This window comes from Taudactylus pleione, unplaced genomic scaffold (assembly GCF_031769625.1).
Source record: "Taudactylus pleione unplaced genomic scaffold, aTauple2 ptg000472l, whole genome shotgun sequence".
Classification (NCBI taxonomy): Eukaryota; Metazoa; Chordata; class Amphibia; order Anura; family Myobatrachidae; genus Taudactylus; species Taudactylus pleione.
Genome location: NW_028284874.1, coordinates 1,011,516 through 1,036,255, shown reverse-complemented (window position 1 = coordinate 1,036,255; position 24,740 = coordinate 1,011,516). Strand labels below are relative to the sequence as shown.

The 24,740-nt window shown below is 49.7% G+C and overlaps 1 protein-coding gene across 1 annotated transcript; it reads right to left on the bottom strand.

The window, feature by feature from the left end:
• PANK2 (pantothenate kinase 2) lies at positions 1-24,740 on the bottom strand. Its single transcript, XM_088448937.1, has 7 exons — positions 24,480-24,740; positions 16,214-16,566; positions 6,547-6,800; positions 6,175-6,351; positions 4,288-4,411; positions 2,254-2,379; positions 1-2,062 (listed from the first exon to the last, which is right to left on the bottom strand). The coding sequence occupies exons 1-7, from the start codon at positions 24,655-24,657 to the stop codon at positions 2,012-2,014; spliced, it is 1,263 nt and encodes a 420-aa protein (XP_088305063.1). The 5' UTR covers positions 24,658-24,740; the 3' UTR covers positions 1-2,011.

Below are 24,740 nucleotides of genomic sequence, written 5' to 3'. Positions count from 1 at the left end.
TATGTAGAAACAAGCTGTCATTTTATTATAAAGTATATAAAATAAAAAAAGTTGTCCAGTAATAAAAAGACAGATTAGAAATATAGGACGGGCTGAGCACAGGCACTGCAGAATATATTTGGATGGGTACGGATAATAAACACAACAACATTTATCGTAAATTATATATGTAACAAAACAAAAAAAAAAACAGAACACAACCTGCATCCCAAGAGGTAAAAGCGCTCAGGGCTCGGTCACGCATGGGTATCGCTGAATCGCTTCAACGCGTTTTCCATGTGCTGCACGTCTACCAATAGAATCATTGCTAGCGCTGTTTGAATGTGATGGTGGCAAGGAGCCATTGACTTATCTGGCCTTCTATAACACTTTTCATAAGTTAGATAACAAGTCAGCAGATAAGCTGGATACACACTGTACTATATATCGTTCAGTGCTTCTGCGGGTGTACACCCCATATGTCCGGACGTCGTTGTTCATAGACATATCGCTGAAAGCCGTGCAGCGCGGCAGATGCCGATATTTCTTGTAGATATACAGTATTGTTACATCTGCCTATGTGTATGGACAACCCCGCGGCCAACCCACGTGCCAGCCACAGAAACCGCCGACAACTACTGCACAACCGCTCGGCCAGGCACACCAAAATGGATAGTCGTGAGATTAGCCGTATGGGCGATCCCTCAGTCCGGTGTGCACCCCGCATTACCGTAACCGCTCAATGATATCAGACTCTTGCGCATACACACAGCCTGGAAAGTAAGGAGAATAAAAGCAGAGTTAATATTTGCTGGAGCTGTGTTTTGCATTGTTCTTTATACATCGTTGCTTGTTGGGAATGGCTTCTCCTCTTGGATAGATAATAACAGAGGTAAAACTTTCATTCTCTTTGGTACAGATAAGTGCATTCCGTATTTTCCATCATTTGCAAATGCCGACATAAATGGTTCATACAATTACACAACGAGTCATCGCAGCTCCCAAAATAAGATAATACAACGTACATCGTATAGAACAGGATGTAAAGTATTTAATGTCGCCTGCCGATGCCGACGGCTCAGGGGCCGGGTGAAATACCTGGCTATGCTCTGTGACGTGCACCCATCACTTACACACACAGGAAGCAGACCATCTGTGGGATGGAGCCATATATCCACGTTACCGATATCATGGAGTAAACCGATCGGCTGCACACAAATAGGGTTTCGGTATACAAGATGGCTGCCTCTCCTGCGCCTCGCAGTGAGGTCACTGGTCCCTAACGTATGACAGGACATACACATTGGATGGTGAGATCAGTGTTCACCCCCCTATAGATACTGAAGTGCACGTGACACCTACACAGCAGAACCAGGCATTTGCAGATTAAAATATATTCCATTCACTAAAAACGAATGAGGTTGCAAAGACATGAGGCACTAGTTCCCTCTCACCTGCATTATGTCACTAGCAAATTAATACATTCACTATTGATCCAGCCCACATACAAGAATTATATATACAAAAAAAAAATAAAAGGAGCAGTATATAATACATGCACAATGCAGCCTCTTTGGGTTCTGAAACAGAATGAGCAAGTGGTAAAAACAAAATACTGGCAGAGGCTTCCATCTCTAAAACCGCCATAGAAACAAATATATTCCCCGTACAATATATAAACATTTGAGTGCAAAATACGTAGCGGCATTGGATTTCCTCAATAAAACCCCTCAGCAGTTGTCCAGCAGTTTCCCGGTATACGGTGCCAACTCGGCACAGCGGCACGTACACCGATGGCATAAGGTGCGTAGAGGTAGAGATCGGGTCCAGTGCCGGCCTCTGGGAGACTCCGCCACAAATTATATACAGGCAAGGCTCATATTCACACTGTGTCCTGACCTACATGTATATTATATACATGTATATACACACACATACTTGGAACACTGACTATATACAGTACTACTCCACCCAACGTGCAGCACAGGATGGCTGTATTTCTAGGGCTTCAGCGGTCACATCAGTGATACAATCAGGCTGTGGTCAGTAACTCCAGCAGTGCACCAACCGCTCCAAAGTAGCCCTGCACAGAGGAAAGAGAACAAGGCTCAGTACAATGTGGTTTCTCTAATGCCTTTAACCTTAAAAACTTGTATTTTACACTAGTAAATGATGCTGCCAAAGAGTGTTAGCTTGGTGGTAACAGGAGACGATCACACAGCCTCTCATAGCCCCGGCCCACATGCCGGGAGAGGGGGGCCCCGTACATCTTACCTCGTGCTCCATGAAGAGGGCTTTCAGCTGTCCCTTAGACCAGTACTCCAGAGCATAAGCCAAGAGCTTCATGGAAATGGTATTAATCCGCAGGAAGTTGCCCACAAACACCACTCGGCTAATGTTCTGTCAGAGCCAAAAAAATAAAAAGTGTCACGGTGTATATAGGTAGTACGTTTAGGAGATACAGCTGCAGCTATGGTTATGCCAGAGAGGTCGGGTTATCACTAAGACTAGGAATGCAGCCTCGCAATGATCCGGGGTATCTGCTGTGCCGCCGGGTTCCCGACTATAGACAGTAATTAGTTAGACAATGTCTAGATAGACACTAGATGTTAGACAGGGACAAAAGACAGACACGCAAAAGGTCGACAGGTGCAAAAGGGGTAGACAGGTACAAAAATGGTAGGCACTTATACCGGCACAGGGTGCGTTATAAGAGATAGACAGTAATTAGATAGACACCAGATGTTAGACAGTGAATAGTTCGACAGGGACAAAAGTCAGACACACTAAAGTTAGACATGTAAAAAGGTCGAAAGGTACAAAAGTTCGACATGAAAATTGTCAACATTTTTTTTTTTGTAGCCCTATTCTTCACCCTAACCATGGGGGTAAGTGCCTAGCCCTCCAGTAAGTGCCTAGCCCGCCAGTAAGTGCCTAGCCCTCCAGTAAGTGCCTAACCCTAAAACACTTTTATAAAATAAATGTGTCGACCATTTTTTGTGTCGAACTTTTGATCCTGTCGACCTTTTTACATGTCTAACTTTAGTGTGTCTGACTTTTGTCCCTGATGAACTATTCACTGTCTAACATCTGGTGTCTATCTAATTACTGTCTATCTCTTATACCACACCCTGTGCCGTCTAGGCTTCATCTGTGCATGAACAGGTGAAATGTATTATTCCTATTTCAGCAAGAAGATGGACATCTGTAACAACCTTACAGTACCAGGCACATTTCTATTCAATGTGTTTATGTATTTAGATACCTGAAGATTAGTTCGGGTTTCATGGCATTTTTTTTTTTTTTTAAAGACAAAAGGATGTGCTTAATGTAAGTAGATCCACCCATACAACGGGTAAGAGAACAGTTTGTTCATCTCCAGTAGTGATGAGGTTTTCCGAACAAGCCTGTCATAGCAGCGTTTGGTCACTAAAGGGAGCATGTGCAGGAAGGGATGATGGACATCTGCTCTCTCATAGCCCTGTACAATGCTGCTTGACTTGGAAGCTACAAGGCAGCACTGTAAAGAAGCTGAGAGCTCAGAGTCAATTCGTGCATCAGCCAAACCTTATAATGACATAGGCAGTTACGTATACCCTGCCTTTAGTACACTACATATCCCAGCATGCATCAGCACTTTGCTAACATGAAAACACTCCATAGACTCCGGATGTACCCAGCACAGGCAGATACAGAATATACGGTAGAAAGGAAAAAGGCTGGTAGGTGTTAGCCTGGTGACCTGGCATCGATCAGGGGGGAAATAAAACATACCACAGTGACAGAGACAAGACGCCCCTTACAGCCTAACTTTGCTAGAGATCCCAGACTTACAATGCTGCGCTACTAGGTGTCTGTACAAATGAAGGGTGACCAGCTGATTGGACTCTTACATGTGGCCTCATTAAGTTGACCAAAAATTTTTGTTCCTCGATTTTGAAGGGTACACCCAGTTCATAGACTCTTGACCACCCAATTCCATAACATCGCCCATTCTCATAATATAATATCCAAGGATCATTTTTTTTTTTTTTTTAAAAAGAACCCTGGCGACATTAAACGGAGTCGGAGAAGATATTTTGATAACCCGTCTATCATTTTACTCAGCAATCGATATAAAAGTTACAGAGCACCACTGCCATATTTTTGGGAGTCTGTCCCACAACCCAGGTCCCTGACTGAGCAGCAATGTACTGCACGTTACAGCTGACTTGTCAGACTATCAGGCTTTTCAAGGACTTTATTACATCCATCGTACAAACACTAACCGCCGTTTATCAGGCAACGGTTAGCAAATGCAAGACCTACCTCGTTTAATGCGCACATCCGCGCCAAGGAACCAATGTTGTTGGTTATAGTAATGAGAGTGGCTCTGGCCAGATCTTCTTTGCTAACCAAATCTCTCTTCTCCTTGCTCATCATGTTGCCGAAACTGGTAAGAAGAGAGGAAGGTTATTCAGCAAGAGTTCCTCCAGGAGAACCATTATATTTGTATATAAAAGCCTCAATACATACAGAGCAGTCACACGTGGGGATCAAGGGCTGCACACGCTGAGGCGGCCATATAGGCCGAGATCCAGCAATCCGGATCCCTCTTTGTGTAACTGTGGCCTGTTGGTTATACCAGTGGGGTTGGTAACTTTAGGGCATAGGGAAGACCACACTGATGCAGAAGTTTGTCTGTGACTGGGTGCATGGAAAGCTCTATCAGAGATTTGCTTTTGTCTTCTCTACACACCTGGTGCCAGTAACCCTTTAGTTACACCAGGGGGGGTGGTAAATGGGGCCCTTTAGTTACACCAGGGGGAGTGGCAAATGGGGCCCTTTGGTTACCCCAGTGGAGTTGGTAACTGGGGCCCGTTGGCTACACCAGAGGGGATGGTTACACCAGCAGCATTGTTAGTGGATAACTTTTTCTCCTGCATTTACCATCATGCCCAATACTACCGGTTTGCTAGGACCATCATCGGGGAAAGCACAATGCCATAAGTGTCTGCTATCTCCTGTGCTGCACAGATCACAGTGTGACAGTCACTCTCTCCATCATGGCCGTATTCAGGACTGATAGAGAGATGGACCAGGAAACATCCGTAGCGATATCTAAACAGACATAATCCCTAATAAATTACTATTTATCTGATAATAAAATATTTATCGGCTTTCTGTTCTGTAACATGGTCTATGATTAGGCGTCTCAGATGGATATGCGACAATAGACAGGGATATCAGGCAGCACCTAAAGGTGGCGATTCTGTCTATCCGTACGACTAGAATAAGGGAGACTGTCACAGTACACGCCATGGGGACTAATGAAAAAAGCTCCTCAGAAAGGAGATCACACTTCTGGGTGATGCCATGTGTGCTGGCATCGCTGGGGAGTCACTCACCCACCGAAGGCCTGATTCCAAGTCGCACGCAGCACCCATGATCACATGTTCCTTGCATGCTTGTACACCAGAAGGGTTGGCGCCAGCGTTTGCCTATTATAGCCACCAAGACTCCGGCAACGGATGCAAGTGCGAACGCTATGTCGGCCATCTCTGAATTAGGCCCTGAGTGTTAGGACACAACCCAGGCCTGCGAGACATAGGACATCCTCCTACAGAAAGTCTGATACAGCCTTGGCTGGCCTCCTTAGTACAGCAGTGACGGTTACACCACCAAGAAGCCACTGTGTGAGGCACTCGATCTGCTAGATCAATGGCATTACCCAGAAGTCTATTCTCCATGTGGAGCCCTTTATTTAACTTAAGTGTAACTGCACAATGACGTATTGCGCTCTTCTTCGGCTAAGCATGTGTGCAGTCTATGGGATGCAAATCAAAAGGACATGGGTTACAGCTCCATGCTCGGCAGCGTTGTACGTTATGGCATCTGATTGGTACAAACTTCTGTCTCCGTCACAGATTTCTGCACCTCTAGGACTATGAGACCAGCAGGATGATTCTGGCAATCTCTTCCAAGCTTCTGTATTGCTTACACAGCATCCAGCGCATATCGTCGTGTAAGGCCTAAGTCACGTCTAACAAGTTCCTCTTTAGCTGGGATTTTATGAAGGGCGCCTGATGGGACACTTCTCTTTACAGCTATAACTGAAAGTAGGGTCCAGACAAGTGACACAAACAAGGAAAAAAAATAACCTGAAAATATTTGCAGGGACACAACGTAAGAGGCTGTTAGTTTGCTAGTCCTTACCTGGAGGCAACCGCGTAGCCCGGCAGTCCAAACCGCTCATAATCGCCTCCATAAATGTCACGTACGAGTTTATCCACCTTTGTGCTGTCTCCAAGAGCCGCCATTACCATAGCCTCTTCAAACGTAGAACACCCAGTCAGAAGGCAGCAGAGCCCAAAAAACGTCCCTCCACCGAGGCTGAGTAGAGAAAACGGTAAATAAGTACAGGGTGAAATCACTTTACAGAAAACGACCTTACATCACAAGCCAGGAACCAGAGAACATACCCACTCCACACATTATTCAGCGAGCGAAAGTGCTTCCCAGGCCGCAGGTCACATGACCTATAGTGACCTATTCACAATCCTGCTCGCTGCACATTCCTCTACACACCTGGTGCCGGTCACACGCTTATAGTCGTCCTTGGAATATACGGCCAGGATGCTGACTCCGGACCCGATGTTCACCAGCAGCAGAGGATACGGGTTCTCCAGAGTGTATGGGATTTTCTGGCACTTTTCAGGGTCCTTAGGATTCTCCAAGTAGAAACATTGGGATTGCCCGTTAAACCCAACAGAATCGATGAACAGAACCCCTCTGATAAGACAATCTAATTCATCGAGCTTGCAAAGCTGAAGGCCCCCGACCTGAAAAGAAAAAAGATTTCCTGAATGAGCCGCCATGTTGGGCAAAGCAATGATGCTCCCACATATTGGGCATACGGTATGCTGGGTCATTTTCCATCTACGCTTCATTTCATCTTTGTGAAGCAGAGACTACACTTATTTAATATGCAGCGAGAGTGTCCTCATACACTGTGGTTTTCGTCGCATGAAACGGCGCCTATCTCGCTCAAAACGTGCATCTAATTTATTGAGCCTGAATAAGAAGTACTACGATGCAGCGGCTGCGGATATTTCTCACGCCACGTTCGCAACTAAATCCTGAGGTTAGAGTCGCAGCACCGGCGTCTCTAGTACTGTAAGTAGCGTTTTGCTGCGTCTGTGAGGCAAAGCGGACGCAAAACTTAAAGAGAAAGACAATACGCTACACCTCTCGGAGGGACTCCGTTGCGCTGGTGGTCTCGCGCCGTATGGTTTATAGACACTAGGTGGATGAGGAACATCTGTACCTTATACATTGGTATATTTAGAGAAGACCACCACCATAATTGAATTTCTGCACAATATTCCTTGTGACGCAGAGAACCTCACCCCCTCAGGCTGACAACCAGCACCGACTCCGCCCCTCCAATTTACATACTGGTTCTGGGTGTCGGCATCAGCAGGAGCGAGCAACTCCTAAACTGTGGCGGTTCATGGTACGGCACATCCCGTGGCTCTGCTGGCTCAAGGCGGTTTTAAAAATGTATTAACGTTAATTATTCTGTACAGATAACATTGAACAGAGCCACCAAATATCCTCAGAGGTTCCCAGTGCCTCGGGTACACTGAGTGAGGGGATTTGCTTGAACTACCAGCGATCGCAAAATACGCGCTATAGCGCATATTTACACGGTAGAAGCACTAAGGGAACCAGATTTAAAAAAACACCGGTCCTGCAGGACGCGCTGTGCGCGCGCGCTGCAGGCCAAGTGACATGATGACAGCCATCACCGTCTCCCAACCAATGACCGCGGGCAGCAGTGTCTCATCATCCAATTGGCGTCCGAGACCTCTGCCTCCCGGTCACGTGACGCCGCCGGGCTCTCTCCAGCAGCTGCCGTTTTCTGCACCGCACGGGCTGACAGTGTGCCCCGAGTCTCCCTGCTAGGTGACGCCGGATTCCCCCTTCTCCTCCTGGGCCCGATCCTCTTCAGGTCAGGCTGCCGTTCTCTGCGCTGCATGGTCTGACAGGGTGACTGTGCCCCGGGCTTCCATGCGCAGTTCTGCGGTTAGGTAACATCGGATTCCCCCCTTCTCCTCCCAGGCCCGATCCTCTTCATGCAAGAACCCTGCCCGGAGCAGCAATGTCCGGCCAGAGCAACACAGATTGCACTAGGATCATCAGCAAGGCCACAATCCATGTGCTCACCCCAAGAAGAAGCACCTGGACTGTGAATAGTCGCTCTCTGGGGCCACAACCTCTGTTATCTGGTGAGGCTTCCAGTGTGTGTGGTGGGGCACTCCTTTGCTGTGCAGTGCCAGAGTGGTACCAGTTTGTGGTGGTGCCGTACTATGCCAGCTGCTTTCTACCCTTGCCCCCTCCCTACCCCCAGCACTGCCTGCCCCTAGCCCCCTCCTTGCCTCGTAGCACTGTCGCAACTGCTGTCTGCACTTATCCCCTCCCTACCCACCCCCAGCACTACCTGCCCTTACTCCTCTCTACCCCCAGTTCTAGCCCAATTTCTCTCTGCCTTTACCCTCAGATCTACCCCAACTGCTGCTTGCCCTTAACCCCCTCTACCCCAACTGCTACCTGCACCCAGCACTGTCCCAACTGCTGCCTGCCCTCACCCCCAGCATGTGTGATGGGGCCCAGAAACAGTGAAGACCCTGATTTTTTTAAAATGAGGGGTCCCCAGGACCCATACTTTTTTCACTCAGCGCGGTCACGGACTACATCAGATTGCACGTAGTATGGCAGGAGTGTCTACAGTCATCTCATCACTACAGGGGTATCAGAGCAGGTTACATTTAGAGCTTTTACCTCCGTAGAAAGAGATAGGGTAATTACTGCTCAGCCAAACAGATTAACTCACCAACTCAGAAGTGATGCAGATTATTAAAACTAACAACATTAATGGGCTGATGCAAAGTTGGCCATATACCCGTTTGTGGAGCTTGCCCTCCGGATCAAAGTGTACGCAGTTAAGAGTGGTGTATATTTCAGTTCCATCTCTACTTGCGGCTGAGAAGGGCGTAACGATGATCTAATGGGACGCAGTCATGTAGGCAGCGCCCAGTGAGGGCTACATTGTGCGTACGGGTAATTACGCCGCATACTTTCTGCATTAAGGATAACAAGAGATATGGTAAGAACTTACCTTTGTTATCTCTGTTTCTACGAAGTCCATAGGGTCCACAGGGTTGACCTTGGGGGTATAGGTTGGGAACCAAATCCGGGCACCACGCAGTTAAAGCTTTTAGCTCCCAGGATGCACTAGGGTCCACCCTCCCTATGACCCCACCCCCAAGCCAGAGGCACCTCAGTTTGTAAGTAGCCAAAGGCCGGAGGAGGAGAGAAAAAGAGAGAGAAAACTGGAACACTCAATAACCATACTCACAGAAATGGGAGACGGAAAACCGGTGACCAGTCACACAGCCCATTTGAAGCCAGGTGCGTCAGGGCGGGCACCCTGTGGACCCTATGGACTTCGTAGAAACAGAGATAACAAAGGTAAGTTCTTACCATATCACTTGTTTCTACTTCAGGGTCCACAGGGTTGACCTTGGGGATGTCCCAAAGCAGTTCAACCAAGGGAGGGGACGCTCCTGTGCTGAGAGGAGAATCCGCCGCCAAAAAGGAAGCATCCTGAGAGGCAAAGGAAAACAATGCCTAGAACCTTAAAAAGGTGTGGACAGAAGACCACGTGACCACCTAGCAAGGCAAAACAGCCAAGGCGCCACAGCGAGCCACCCACGAAGGTTACATGGCCCGAGAAAAAACAAGCATCAACAACAGAAAGGCCTACCCATGGGTAGGCCCCTGAAGAAGACATACGAGGCCGTCCAGCCAACATTTGGCCATAGGCCGGCCATCCTTTCCTGTTAAAACCAGAAATCTCAGACCACCAATAAGGAGTCCGATTTCCGTCAGGAACTTGAACGGATCACATAAATCCACAGAGGCCGGACCACAGTCAATGAGGCCACACCAGCCGAGAGGACTGGGGACTGAATGGCCGCACCATAAGTTCCAGAATAATATGGAACCTAAAAATCACTAAGAAGAAACACAGGGTGAGAGCAACTCACACCCTGACAAGATGCCCTCCAGAAGAGGGAGCCACATGAGAACGCTCCCAATTCCGACACTCACCTGGTTGATATAAACTCCCTGAGAGAAAGAGAGAAAGCCAAAGCAATAGACCATGTAATGGCTATCACAACCAGCGGTTCCATTAACTTTCCCCGGAGTTAACGAAGAACTACTACTAACTCCCAAGGAGTCCCTAGGGAGGACAAATGGAGGCATAATCCAGAAAACACTCCAAAGGATGAACTGGATATCAGAGCGGAGCAATTCCATATCTTAATCATACTGACAGTGTAGAGATCTGCACTGTCAGGAAGGCCAGGCCGAGGGTGAAACCCAAGCCAGCCGGAAGGAATGCCAGAATATCTGGAAATCCTGGACAGCAGAGGATCGTATCAACAGGTATAATACCATAAGAATTATGGCTGCCACAGTTTGTGGTAGGTCCCAGCAAAAGCTGATCCATGTGCTCTAATCATTCCAACGATGACAAAGCCAGGGAAGCCGTAAGACCACTGTAGGGACACAGTCAAAGACAAACGACCCAGGTCCAAGGCAAACCCCAGGACCCTGAGACAACAGGTCTGGGCAGTGAAGCATCAGGAATGGAGTATCGATGGAGAGACTCCGAAAAACCAAGTACCCCTGACATCTGGGGCAATCAGGAGTCACCAGCAGGAAAGCATCTCCGTCTCGATTGAAACACTTCCCTCGAGGAAGAATGGAGACTGGAGAACACAGGTACGCAAATTGGAAGAACCACTTCACCGACAAAGAGTCACTGAAGGTTGCTTCAGAATCCCCAGAGTTGGACTGTAATACCATAGTGTGATAGAGTCAGAAGGCCATGAGTGTCACCTCAGGAGGCCCCCCCCCCTGCTCACCAGGAGATGAAACCTCTCTTGGGGAAGAGACTAGTCCCCGGGATGCACGTCGTGACGGCTGAGGACTCCCGCTTCCCAATGGAGAGCACCTGAAATGAACACTGTCGAGATGGTCGGGAGGAGACCCTCAGACAATGTCCGAATGTATGACATACCTGACATTGCCACCCAACGAACAGTATTGCTAAAAAGGAAGCCACTGTTCTGACCCTGTCGGACTGAACTTTTTCAGGTTCACCGGGAAACAAGGGCTATGCCAGAGTGAAGGCCCAAGACAGGCTAAAGTTCCAACAAGATAATTGACAGGGTGGAATCGACAAACATCCAACTGCACTGAAATGGATGCGAACCAGACACTGTCCTTAGCAAAGAATACCCTGGACGAGATGGTCATAGTCACCCGAAAAGGGACAGACTTGCCTCCGGGGAGAGCATCATCGTTTGAACAGTGATCAGACAGAAAAAACTTGTTCCATCTGGAGATAAGCCAATTATGGAAAGGCCTGGAATGGAACTAAGCCCATTCCACCCTTCCAAAGGCAGACACTGAATAGTGGACCATGCATCCCAGAGTGTAAAGACATATGTCGACTGCGCAGACATCCATGTACTCCTAATGGAAGAGTGGAGATGCCGTCTTACGCCAGAAGAATTCTCAGATTCTGAGAATCCAGCAGGGCTCCTAGGTGAAGAATACCCAGAGAGGGATGCAGGGAGGACTTTTTCCCCATTGATTAAACGTCTGCACCCTGAAGAAGCCACAGTCAACCTGACCCGGCTGTAAAGTACCCCGGTGATCCTGCTAAGAGCAGGAGGCCATCCAGGTACAGGAGCATTTGGATATACTGAACAGAAGAACTGTCAGAAAATCCAAAACGCTGGTAAACCCCCGTGGGGCTGAGAACAGTCCCAACAGGCAGAGCCCGAAAAACCGTAAGTGCTGTGATACAGCAAACCTCAGTCCATGCTGAGGCAAGGTCTCTGTAAGTACCCGTAGGCACGCGTCCTGTATATCCAGTGATACCATAAATTCCCCAGGTTCCAAACATAGTATGATGGAGCATAGGGATTGCCTCCTGAGCCCAGGTAGCTTTAGGAACTGGTTCAGGGAATTGAGACAGAGAATAGACCAAAGAGGACCATTCAGCCACCGCACCAGAAAGCAGAACAACCAGTCCCTCGCTGAGAAAGTGGGGATGGCCCAATTAGCTCCGCTTACCGCAACAACTGTATAGCTTTCTGGATTCGTAAGGCCCTGTTCGGGTCCGAATAAGGGCCTGCGTACCATCACATGGAAATAGGCCGCCTGAGCAAAGAGAGGGCGTACCCTCCTACCCACGTAGCCGCGGCAACTAGACACTAGTACCTGGCGAACTGAGAAAATCGCCATCTCCCAGTGGTAGGCCTGTCTCGTCATGCTGACGATATATCCGTAGGTTCGGAAGCAGGATCGGCTGGCAGTCCAGGCCTGCTCGGTTGAAGAAACAGACCTTTAGGCTGACCCAGAGGACAAAAAGACTTAATAGACTTAGTCTGAGGCCCTGTAGTGGGCATAGCTGAAGGCGGGAAATTTGTACTGCCACTGTCAAAGTCAGGACCCAACAATATCTACCCTATAGATGGTATCTGCACCTCTGCATTCCCAGAGCGCAGCCATAGGGTATTACGGAGGATACCGTCGCAGCCGGAACTCTGAAAGTTAGGAGACTGGTATCCAATATAGGCATGTCCACCTATGACAACTGCATATATTACGTGAGCGACCAAATACATTTGAACCCCAGGCGTGTTGGAGGGGAAAAAACATTACAAATGCATCAGCTCAGTATGCAATAGTATTAACCAACCATGCTATAGCCATGGTAGGATGGGTAACAACCCCTGAAAGCGAGTATACTGATTTCAGGCAGAGTTACCACCTACGGATCAGAAGAATCCGACCACGCAGGAATGGGATGCGTAGTAACGTCTGTAATCCGACGAGTAACACGCCCATCCACCCCAGGAGGGGCTCGTGATGACCCTCAGGGAATTTGGGACAGGAGGCCAAACACTGTTGTAATACCTCATAACTGACAACAGCCAGAGTCCCGCCATGCGATCCCCCCGCTAGTTAGCAACAGGGAACCAGAAGGCACGTAATACTGAGGGTGTATGATACAGGTGCAGGTCAACATTCACTCTAACCAGAATGGACCTGCCACCAGCCCTAAAGCAGGGATAATAATACCTGAAATAGGCTTCCCCCCGTGTAAGAGGGAAAGAGCCCGGAACAGTATCCAGTTCACGGCAGAGCCAACTGGGAAGTAACCACAGGGCGTCAACCACGCCAATTTGCGTTTCGTAGAAAAACGACATCCACCCAGGGTGGCTGTTGTGGTAATCCCTGCAAGGGGCATGACAGACTATTGTGACACCAGGGAGAATTCATATACTCGAAAAACCCCTGCAGGGAGCGATAGTCTGTGTCACAGGGGAAGAGTGCAAGAAACTGCAAGATACCCTGAGATGAAAAAGGGCAGTATGGTGAAGTAACCCCAAGTGAGGTACAACAAAGGGGCCCGCCTGGCGATCCGCAATTAAGAGGATCCCGAGAAAACAAACCGCCCAAGGGGGTCGTGAAAGGGGCCGGCACCCGATGACGCCACATACAGAACCCTTTAAGAGTTAAATCCTCCGCACTAACACCTGCAGCACATGGCTTGCAGGAAAGTAAAAATGGGTGCAGTATAACGCTCTATCTCCTGGTCAGACATATCTGACCAAGCCTTGCGATCAAGCAGCGCTATACTGGTCCTGACTGATACTAAAAATTAGCTGCAGGGACCCATTTTCAGCGTATGCAACACACAGTTCCACTCAAAATATGGCAACGTGCAGCACGCAACTGTATGTGACAAACCTCACAAATATTAACAAGTATATAAATGTGAGGTCTCAGAACCACCCCAAGCACAGCTGTATTAGGGCAGATAAGGAAAAGGGATAGATATACACTGACAGGTGAGAGAATAAAGTACAGACAGTCAGCACTAGCATAAGTCACATACAATGCAGATATACACATATATACATTAACAATGTCATATAATATACTGCACTATTACACTGCATGCAACTTACCCAGATTCAGTGTCTGGGAAGGCTACAGCGCTGTGTACACTGACCTGATGGTGAGGTACGCAGGGGGACTGGACTCACTGCCATCTCCCGAGATTTCTGCTGCACCACAAGAAAATGGCCGCTGGAGACCTCAGAAGAAGCGTGGCCCGCGGAGGAAGCAGCTCAGCGACGCCAGACTATAGATACTGAAAGGCGCGCTGAGCTGAGGGGAGGAGCCGCTGTAACAGGGAAGGCTGCCTCCCCTGGCCGGCTATTGACCCCCGGGACGCCGGCTCCCTGCACCGAACACTAAGTCCCTGGTGGTCTAGTGGACACACGGGGTATGGGGGGCCCGCCACCACTGCCGGCTAGTACAGACTCTGGGGTCCCGCTGAGATCCCCAGATCTGTACTGGCGTCTCAGCGCCAGCGGGGTGACGGAGCGGCAGCTTAGACGTCCTATGGACAGTCCGACGCTGCCGCTCTGAAGAATCCAAAGTAAAAATAAAAAAACTTTGTCCTTTAGAAAAAATTAAGTTTAGGGGCTGCTAATCAGCTCCCCACTGCACTAAACGGTGACCCGACTCCGGCCGGGCACCAACTTAAACTGAGGTGCCTCTGGCTTGGGGGTGGGGTTATAGGGAGAGTGGACCCAAGTGCATCCTGGGAGCTAAAAGCTTTAACTGCGTGGTGCCCGGATTTGGTTCCCAACCTATACCCCCAAGGTCAACCCTGTGGACCCCCTATGGACCCTGAAGTAGAAAACACTGGCTCCCGTACACACAAATGACTACAACGGCTGGTATCATCCCAAACGGACAGACAGGGGGAGGCCCGCTGGCAGAGATGCAACTAAGTCTGCGTAATGGCAAATATGAGCGTTTAATTCTATGCACGCAATATGGGAGCAATTACGTCCATCTCTGCATGAGCCCATATTAGTACAATTAGCGTAAACAACGAAGTTAAAGCTATTAGCACAATAAATACAAGACTGCACTGTGTGCTTGGTCTGAGACTACCCACTAAACGGCCTCAGGGAGACTTTAGTATCGCTGCTAGTGTGGATTGTGCTGCGGGCAGGAAGTCAAGTGACACTGATCTCGTGTGTGCCAAAGGGGGGCAGACTTCATGGAGATAGGATGCATCTCAGCGGCACAGGGAGCAGTCACCCTGCCAGTGCATGGGATGGTCATACTCACTGTCATTCATAAGGGATTATTAATGCAGATGTTAAAGTGGTAAATACAGAGTACAGGTAAACCGCACAGATAGCGTTACATACTGGCTGTTCATGCGTCTCCTTAATGTGTAGCTGTGTGCAGGTGAGAGTTACTCTCTAAGGCCATAGATTGACCGAGATCTGTCTATCTAACCAGCACAGCACTTCAGGCAAAATAAGCCCCCGAGTGAGAGAGAATTTCTCGCGCTCCGGAGCTCACTACATGTTGATCGACAGCTCGACCCGTTTTGTAGGCGTGGCAGGGGGCTGGTTTCACAAACGGAGGCGTTCCTTAAAGAACGCCTGCGGTTTTGTGGGCAGCCACACTGACATCACCAGTGATGTCAGTGGGGAGCTTCCTGCTCGATCAGAGCAGGAAGCTCCCTGGAGCTTGCGGTTGCCGAGACCCAACCTTAGGGTCTCGTCGCAAGCCCCGATGGTCGCGACCATCAACCTGGTCGGTCGCTACAGCTGTGGGTGGTAACCCACAGCTTAGCTAGCGACCAGGACCGCACTTAAGAAAAAAAAAAGGCCGCCCTCATTCAGAGCGAGCGCTCGCTTCTTGCGACCGCCTCTGGATGAGGGCCAGAGTACGGATGGCTGCCTAACCCAGCAGGAGCGGAGGTCTGTAATACATTAACAGCCAGGAAGATATTTCTGAAATATCTCCCAACATTTTTGTTTTAATATCTGAATTTGTTGTTCTCAACACTATGTCACAAGGGTACATGTATGTCGCGGCTATAATGATGCGTCTGTGAATTGAATTTGAAGGTCTCCACTGTCTACCTTGGTGTTTTGCTGATCACATATTAATCAGACTGTTGCCTCTACAATACGTCCCTGTGGATTAACTCCGTAGTACATCAATGTTTTATCATGTATTTCCCTATCCTGAGACATAGCTGAGCTGTCAGATACAGAAGAATGCTTACAGTCAAGAACTCCTCCTCAAATTTGTACGCTCCCCCGCCAGTGGCGCACAGCGAGGTGTGAAGGCTGGAGAACTGCTTGTCATGTGCCATCTGAATGAAGACCGACATGTCATGGGTGGGAAATCGGATGAAGTGCAGGTTTCCCTTGCGGCCACATAGGGTTAGGTCCTTCAGCTCCAAGTGGACGTCCCGGATGCCCGTCTGTCCATAGGCTACGTTCGACATCAGGTACTTCCGGATACTCTTGAGGCTTTCCACTTCCTCCTGCTCCTCTTCAGCGGTAATGTCTCTGGGTTCAAAATAGACAAGTTTCACCAGCGTCCCACCAATATCCAAGCCAAACCAAGGAAAGGCTAGGACAAAAGACACAAATGTTTTACACCCTGCACGGAGTTTACATGTATTCTTATGTTACTGAACATGTCAGTCGTACCCTGGTCCGTAGCTACACACATGGAACAACCACATAAAGGCAACACGGTGATGTTCGGCTGCGCGTTCCACCATTGCTAGTTTTCCTGTGGACCTCAGTGGTGTGTGAGGAAAAACTAGCGATGTGGCTGGCTGGGATGTACCATTTGGGAACAATACATTGCGGCATCTAATTGAATCTCCACTCTAAAGTCTTAACAGCCACAAGTCTACCCCCGAGTTTTGAATGTCTTTACTGAATGAGTCACAACCAGGACTGATGGGAAATTATTCCGTGCGATTGTCGCCCTTTCACATATTAATATAGATCTTCCTATAACTCTCCCTCCAATTTCACAGGGTCCCCCCCCCCCCCCCTTTGTTCCATAAATGATCTTATTTACAAGCACACCGACTTCCTGGGCACTCTTCATACTATGTGTATTGGAATGTTTCTATGTATTAGTAGACATTCTCATGCTATATTTTTCTTGGGCATTCCGTCTGGCAAAATTCCCCTGCCATCAGGCACTGTGACGCAGCTGAAAGTTAGGCTGCACTAACAGTTCATATAGAAACCTCAGTACAGTCACAGCGCCAGGCGGTGTCAGACTGGTGTGCAGAGCAGATTCCTCCCCCCCAGTATAAAAGGAAGGGCGTCGTTGCCAGCAGAAACAAGCGTCTGTGAACAGTGAAACAGAGGACTGCCTGTGTCCTTCTCTGTTTCAACAGCCGCGTGTTTGTTACTGGAGGGTCGTCTGTGTAACCATCAAAGGGGGCAGTATCTGTGTCTGGCTATCAGTCAAGCCAGTCAGTGTGGCAGTATCTGTGCAGCAATGCCATCTTGGTCCAGCCAGCAAGTGGGGCAGTATCTGAGCAGCAATGCCATCTTGGTCCGGCCAGCAAGTGGGGCAGTATCTGTGCAGCAATGCCATATGGGTGCAGCCAGCAAGTGTGGTAGTAACTGGGCAGCATTGCCGTCTGCGCCCAGCCAGCGTGTTGTTTGTTACTAGGCCTTCTGTGTGGCCGGCAAGTAGGCCAGTGGTTCCCAACCTTTTCGAATCACGGCGCCCTAGAGTATCTGCATTTGTTCCACGGCACCCCTGAGCCAAAAGTTTCTTATTTAGAAATTCAGCAAAAACTAAAATAAAGTAAATTGAGCTTCTATGTCCTGAGGCACCCCAGGGTGCCACGGCACGCAGTTTGGGAAGCACTGAAGTAGGCAGTATCTGGGCCGCTCTAAGATGATTTTCTACTCAAAACAGAATTAAAATCTGTTGCAGGAATGGCATGAAGCAGGGCACAATAACTAATCTGCTGCTGATTTCACTACAGGAACCAGATCCCACAGACTTTCATTATGGGCCTCTAAGAAAAGAAGGATATATAAAATGTTCATCTTGAGTTTAATTCAGCATAAGATCAAGATATCAACATTTCATTATTGTGTTTTTTAAAGATGGGGCACCCAACACTGTGCTCAGGACTCCAGGTGAGGTCTTACAGGAGACCTAATGTGGTAATATAACCTCCCTATTCCTGCTTCTAATACCTCATCTTATATACATCCCAGCTTTTCCCACAGCCGACAGCGCTGCTTGCCACTTTCATACCTTCTGATACTGTGGTGGGAATTCCCATTTTGCGCGCTGGCAGTGAAGTTCCTCTACAACATCTGAGTGAAAGCACTTCGCAAACCAGTATCTTTGCTAGTTTATCCTTGTAATTCATAGATGCACAAAAGGAAAATCAGCAAAGTTAGTCTACCATAATAGGCGGTGATGTGCGCAGCTGAATATCGCAGCGAATACCCTTCTATAACTATAGGGTCTCCCTCCTGATATGATCACCCTTCATTGCTGTGCATTTTTGTCACATGTATTAAATGACATAATGTATTCGGTTTAAGTTTAAACATGATATTAATTTCTCTTTTCTCTCTAAATCACTATGGCTTTGTTTTACCCCTTCAGTTTGTCCTTGTAGGCTACAAGTACTAACAATGAATATATTGAACACCCAGAATGTATACACTTCACTGGTAACACCAGCCCTTTACCTGAGATTACACTACTCACTATAACACTGTCTCTGTCCTGCAGCCAAGCCTTTATCTACAGATGTGTTTACATACAACTATTCTCACATTGTGCAAATAGCCCTGTTTAAGCACGCCATACACATCGTGAGACTTATACATGCCAAAACTCTAATCTTACGTACCTAGTACATTATAAGCTTACTAAGACGCCAATTCTCGGAAAAAGTCGCACAAATGGGGGAAAACATATACAATCTAGCGTAGACAGGCAATTGACCAGCCCGATACGAGTGACCTGCGCCATGCATCATTAGTATTCCCGCTAAAACAGCATGTCCTGAGCTTTCCCCACCCACTGGCCGCAGTGTCCTGTTGGGTGGGAAAAGCTGTGGTAACGATCGCCGCCGGGTGATGGGCGCATGTGGCATCTATTCACCGTGAAGAGAGCGCTTGGGGGAAGCCCGGTACCTCCGTGTTAGGCAGGCCCCAAGTATGACAAAATGGCAGCATGTCACCATGACACGCCCCCTCCCAGCCCTTTTTGGGCGCGCGCACAGGGGCTCCCCCAGCATCCTGCCCTACCCGCAGTCTAGCAGGAATGCTACATCATTATGCTCAATCTGCAACTTTATACCAATTCCTTTGTGACAATAAACCTAATCCTAATTACCTTAGAATTCCCGCTAGGCTGTTTTAGCGGGGTGCCGCGACCCTGAGCTCGGCATATTCGTAACTACTGGGCACGCCCCCAAGAGTGATGAAAAGGGGGCTCATCTTAAAGACACACCCCTTTTCGGGTGCTTGCACGCCTTTGGCGCCCGCTAGAGTGCCCTTTTTCTAGGTCCGACGGCAGATGTAGAGTGAACACTATACTATATGCGAATTAAGGTGCAAAACTGAGATAAAAGTAGTAAACTTAAGCGACAAAGTACACAGCGAGGGAATCACGCCAAGCGGCTTGCGCTATGTGACGCGAAAAGGGATAGGTGTATGAGGATACTTCTGTATTCCTGTATTTCAATATTTTCAGTTTCTGAATTTAATGTGGATTTCTGTTGCCAAAATAACCCACAGTCACTGACCTACCCTGACCTGTCAGTTTAGTTAGTCAAGAAAAAGTATGTGGTGTGATTACATCCATGCAAACCAATAAACTCGGCACCAGCAGTAATACGTACACCGGCACCAGGCTTTCTCCGCCATGTATTACTGTAGTATTTATGTGAACTATACATGAGAGGGGGCCACTGAAGCTCTGCTTTCACCAAATCTCCACGTACTGTAGACGTGTTAAAAGTGGATGTAAGCCAGTGGACACCAAGTAATCATAAATGTGCAGCGGTTGCAGATTGTGACAATTCCTGGTCACATGATGAATAAATAACTCCACATATTGTGGTTTTGTGGCTACAGCTCCAGGTGTAGACCATCATGAGCTACACAGGAGATACTGGGCCTGATTCAGAGCCGGACGCTCTGACCAGAGCGCTCGCTCTGAATCAGTTCCGGCCTAGCTGAAAATTGTGCGTCCTCCTGGCCGCTCGCATAGCTGTGGGTGACCACCCACAGCTTATGCGAGCGCCCATGATGATGGTCGCGATGGTCAAGACCATTGGGCTTGCGACGAGACCCTTGCGGTAGGGTCTTGTGGCCGCAAGCCCTGGAGTGATTTTGGCTCTATCAGAGATGTGATGTCTAGTGATGTCAGTGGGGCCGGACCCAGACGATAGGCGTTCCCCTTTGGTGCGAGACCTGGAGCGACGGCTTCCCCGTCGCTCGCCGGGTCTCGCGCATGCGCATGACGGAGCTCCCTCCATCGTGCGCACTTGGGCACCATCGAACCCGCTTGCGAGCGTACAGCGCTCGCAAGCGGGTCTGAATGAGGCCCACAGATCTAACAATACTTTCTGGTCTGCTAGATGGGCAGCGGGGAGAGGCTTTAGTGCTGCCACCCCCATCTTCACTTTCATTCATGATAAAATAATAAATTTTTCAACAAGTCTTAGGGGAAAAGGAGACCCTGTAAGTCTTATTTAATGACATGTACAACAGACTGTACTGCTATACACACCACTGACCAATAAGATGTTAGGTTTCATCAATGGTCTTGAACTACAGTGAAATCTAATATTTGACTGGCTGCAACATATTGCAATATATATATATATATATATATATTTATGACACAAAAGAAATACTGAATGGTATATGACAAGCTGCTTTATTCTTACCATTCTAAAAATCATAGTAAAATAGTGCAACTCAAGTGACATTCACTGTATCCCCTGGCTGGCACCTCTGGGCATACATTCCATACCACTGGCTGGCACCTCAGGGCGTACATTCCATACCACTGGCTGGCACCTCAGGGCATCCATTTCATACCACTGGCTGGCACCTCTAGGCGTACATTCCATACCACTGGCTAGCACCTCAGGGCATCCATTCCATACCACTGGCTGGCACCTCTGGGCATCCATTCCATACAACTGGCTGGCACCTCAGGGTGTACATTCCATACCACTGGCTGGCACCTCAGGGCATTCATTCCATACCACTGGCTGGCACCTCTAGGCGTACATTCCATACCACTGGCTGGCACCTCAGGGCATCCATTCCATACCACTGGCTGGCACCTCTGGGCGTACATTCCATACCACTGGCTGGCACCTCAGTGTGTACATTCCATACCACTGGCTGGCACCTCAGGGTGTACATTCCATACCACTGGCTGGCACCTCTGGGCGTACATTCCATACCACTGGCTGGCACCTCTGGGCGTACATTCCATACCACTGGCTGGCACCTCAGGGTGTACATTCCATCCCATTGGCTTTCACTTGTCACCACTTTGATGTTAGTGGTCAAAGGTTCTGTTTACCTATGGACGACCCTTCCATCTTCAAACATGGCCACCATGTGTAGCACCTACTGTAGGGAGGATGCCCCCGGGAACCTGTGAGCCGGCTCAACGAGAATAGTGCGCAGCTGCAGGGAAAGCTATCTGCGTTACAGCACTAACAACTGGCTGATGGTCTTCAGATAACACCAAGCCATCAGTCCATCCTTAGCGCAGGGGGAGAGCATTTGCTATGTGGGGAATGGTAAGTGTCTGCATACCTACATGAGCCGGTCCACACATTCACATCACTAATGACTACAACGTACTGAAAAGATAAACATCACATAAAAAGACTTAACAGAATGTCAGCATTACTGAAAACATACTCCAAACATTTCTGCAACCATAAGTCAAAGGGTTAACTCCAAATCATGATTCCCCATTCAGCCTGAGAATACAGACATTTGTAATATACTGCCTGAAAGATATCCAGTGTCCACAGCACCCCGTCACCACCCTTATAATCACAGCATTTACTGCTGCCAGCAACCTCCTACCTCCCTAACCATACCCTTACTCTCCCTTCACATCTCCGGTCATCATCATCCTACCCCCATGGCCCCTCCATTTCCTATAATATCCACAGAACCTACCCACATGACACCATCCCCCCACCCTGTCACACCCCATCTTCTATTTCCCCATAGACATAGTCCCTCATTCATGTCACTTCCCTCCCATCCACAGTAATTCCTCTCCAGTCACTCCCCTCCCATCCATAGTCCCCCTCTCCTATCACTCCCCTCCCATCCACAGTCCCACTCTCCTATCACTCCCCTCCCATCCAGTACCCCTCTCCTATCACTCCCCCCTCTGCTATCACTCCCCTCCCATCCAGTCCCCCCTCTCCTATCATTCCCCTCCCATCCAGTCCCCCTCTATCACTCACCTCCCATCCAGTCCCCCCTCTCCTATCACTCCCCTCCCATCCAGTCCCCTCTCCTATCACTCCCCTCCCATCCAGTCCCCCTCTCCTATCACTCCCCTCCCATCCAGTCCCCTCTCCTATCACTCCCCTCCCATCCAGTCCCCCTCTATCACTCACCTCCCATCCAGTCCCCTCTATCACTCACCTCCCATCCAGTCCCCTCTCCTATCACTCCCCTCCCATCCAGTCCCCTCTCCTATCACTCCCCTCCCATCCAGTCCCCCTCTCCCATCCAGTCCCCTCTCCTATCACTCCCCTCCCATCCAGTCCCCTCTCCTATCACTCCCCTCCCACCCAGTCCCCCTCTCCTATCACTCCCCTCCCATTCACAGTCCCCCTCTCCTATCACTCCCTCCCATTCACAGTCCCCCTCTCCTATCACTCCCCTCCCATCCAGTCCCCCCTCTCCTATCACTCCCCTCCCCATCCACAGTCCCCCCTCTCCTATCAATCCCCTCCCATCCAGTCCCCCCTCCTATCACTCCCCTCCCATCCAGTCCCTCCTCTCCTATCACTCCCCTCCCATCCACAGTCCCCCTCTCCTATCACTCCCCTCCCATCCAGTCCCCCCTCTCCTATCACTCCCCTCCCATCCAGTCCCCCCTCTCCTATCACTCCCCTCCCATCCAGTCCCCCCTCTCCTATCACTCCCCTCCCATCCACAGTCCCCCCTCTCCTATCACTCCCCTCCCATCCACAGTCCCCCCTCTCCTATCACTCCCCTCCCATCCACAGTCCCCCCTCTCCTATCACTCCCCTCCCATTCAGTCCCTTCTTTCTTGTCACTCCTCTCCCATCCCCAGTACCTCCTCTAATGTCATCCCTTCCGCAATACTTCCTCTCCTGTCACCCCTACCTTCCACAGTTCCTCCTGTGTTCCTCCCCCTTATTCTATCCAGTCACATCTATCCCATGTTCATTATTCTGTTACCACCTCCTCTGTATAGTTACCTCCACTCCTGCCACACCTCATCCCCATAGTACCTAACATCCTGCCACACCCCATCCTCATAGTACATTCCTTCCTGCCATACCCTATCCCCATAGTACATGCCCTCCTACCTCACCCCCATAGTATTTCCCCTCCTGCCACTCCTAGTTCCCATAGTACCTCCCCTCCTGCCAGTCCCCATAGTACTTCCCCTTCTCAGTCACTCTCCCCAGTCTACTTAATGCACACCACTCCTCCTTGCCCCACTTTACTGTCACCTCATCACCCTCTCTCCTCCCCAGTCCCCTTCTCATGTCAACGCCCTCCCTCCTCCCCAGTCCCCTCTCACACACCCCTCTCTCCTGTTGCCACCCCTAACATCCACAACCCCCCCCTCTCCTGGTACCACCCCTCCCATCTACAGTCCTCCCTCTCCTGTGACCACCCCTCCCATCTACAGTCCTCCCTCTCCTGTTACCACCCCTCCCATCTACAGTCCTCCCTCTCCTGTTACCACCCCTCCCATCTACAGTCCTCCCTCTCCTGTTACCACCCCTCCCATCTACAGTCCTCCCTCTCCTGTGACCACCCCTCCCATCTACAGTCCCTCCCTCCCATCTACAGTCCTCCCTTTACTGTTACCACCCCTCCCATCTACAGTCCCTCCCCTCCTGTTACCACCCCTCCCATCTACAGTCCCTCCCTTCTTACCACCTTTCCCATCCAGTCCCTCCCATCCACTGCCCCCCTCTTGTTACCACCCCTCCCCTTCTCCTCTACAGTCCCCCCTCTCCGGTACCATCCCTCCCATCCACAGCCCCCCTACCCGCAGTCCCCCTCTCCTGTTACTCCCCTCCTCCTCAGCCCCCCCTTCGTATTGATAGCTCTTCTTCCTCTCATGTCTCCCCCTTATCCAAGCACATAGCCAGCTCCCCCTCACTCCCTATAAGCCCGTCCCCCCCTCCCCGTCGCATACAAAAAGACCGTTACATCCGCAGCGCTCCGTATATAAAGGCAATATGGCGGTCTCCCTTCCCGGCACCTGTCACTTACGCGGTCGGTTCTTCCGGAGAGAGTCGAGGCGCGGCCGGGCCCTTGGGACCGAGCTCAGCCTCTCCCGGGAGGTGCCAGCGGGGGTCGGCGGAGCCTCCGAGGAGCTGCTCCTATGCCTGCCAGACGGCTCCGGTCTCCCCACATCGCTGCCAGGACCGGCCGGGCCGTTCTGCGCCATCACCCCGCGCTGACACCCGCAACCGCCGGCTCCCACCAGCGGCAGCTCCTGACTGACCGAGAGCGCAGGCGCACTGCGGCCCG

Coding starts and splice junctions, on each gene's coding strand:
- PANK2 (XM_088448937.1), bottom strand. CDS start 24,657: ATGGCGCAGAACGGCCCGGCCGGTCCTGGCAGCGATGTGGGGAGACCG. Junction 16,567..24,479: donor TCTCCGGAAGAACCGACCGC/GTAAGTGACAGG, acceptor CTTTTGTCCTAG/CCTTTCCTTGGTTTGGCTTG. Junction 6,352..6,546: donor AAGCGTGTGACCGGCACCAG/GTGTGTAGAGGA, acceptor TTCTCTACTCAG/CCTCGGTGGAGGGACGTTTT.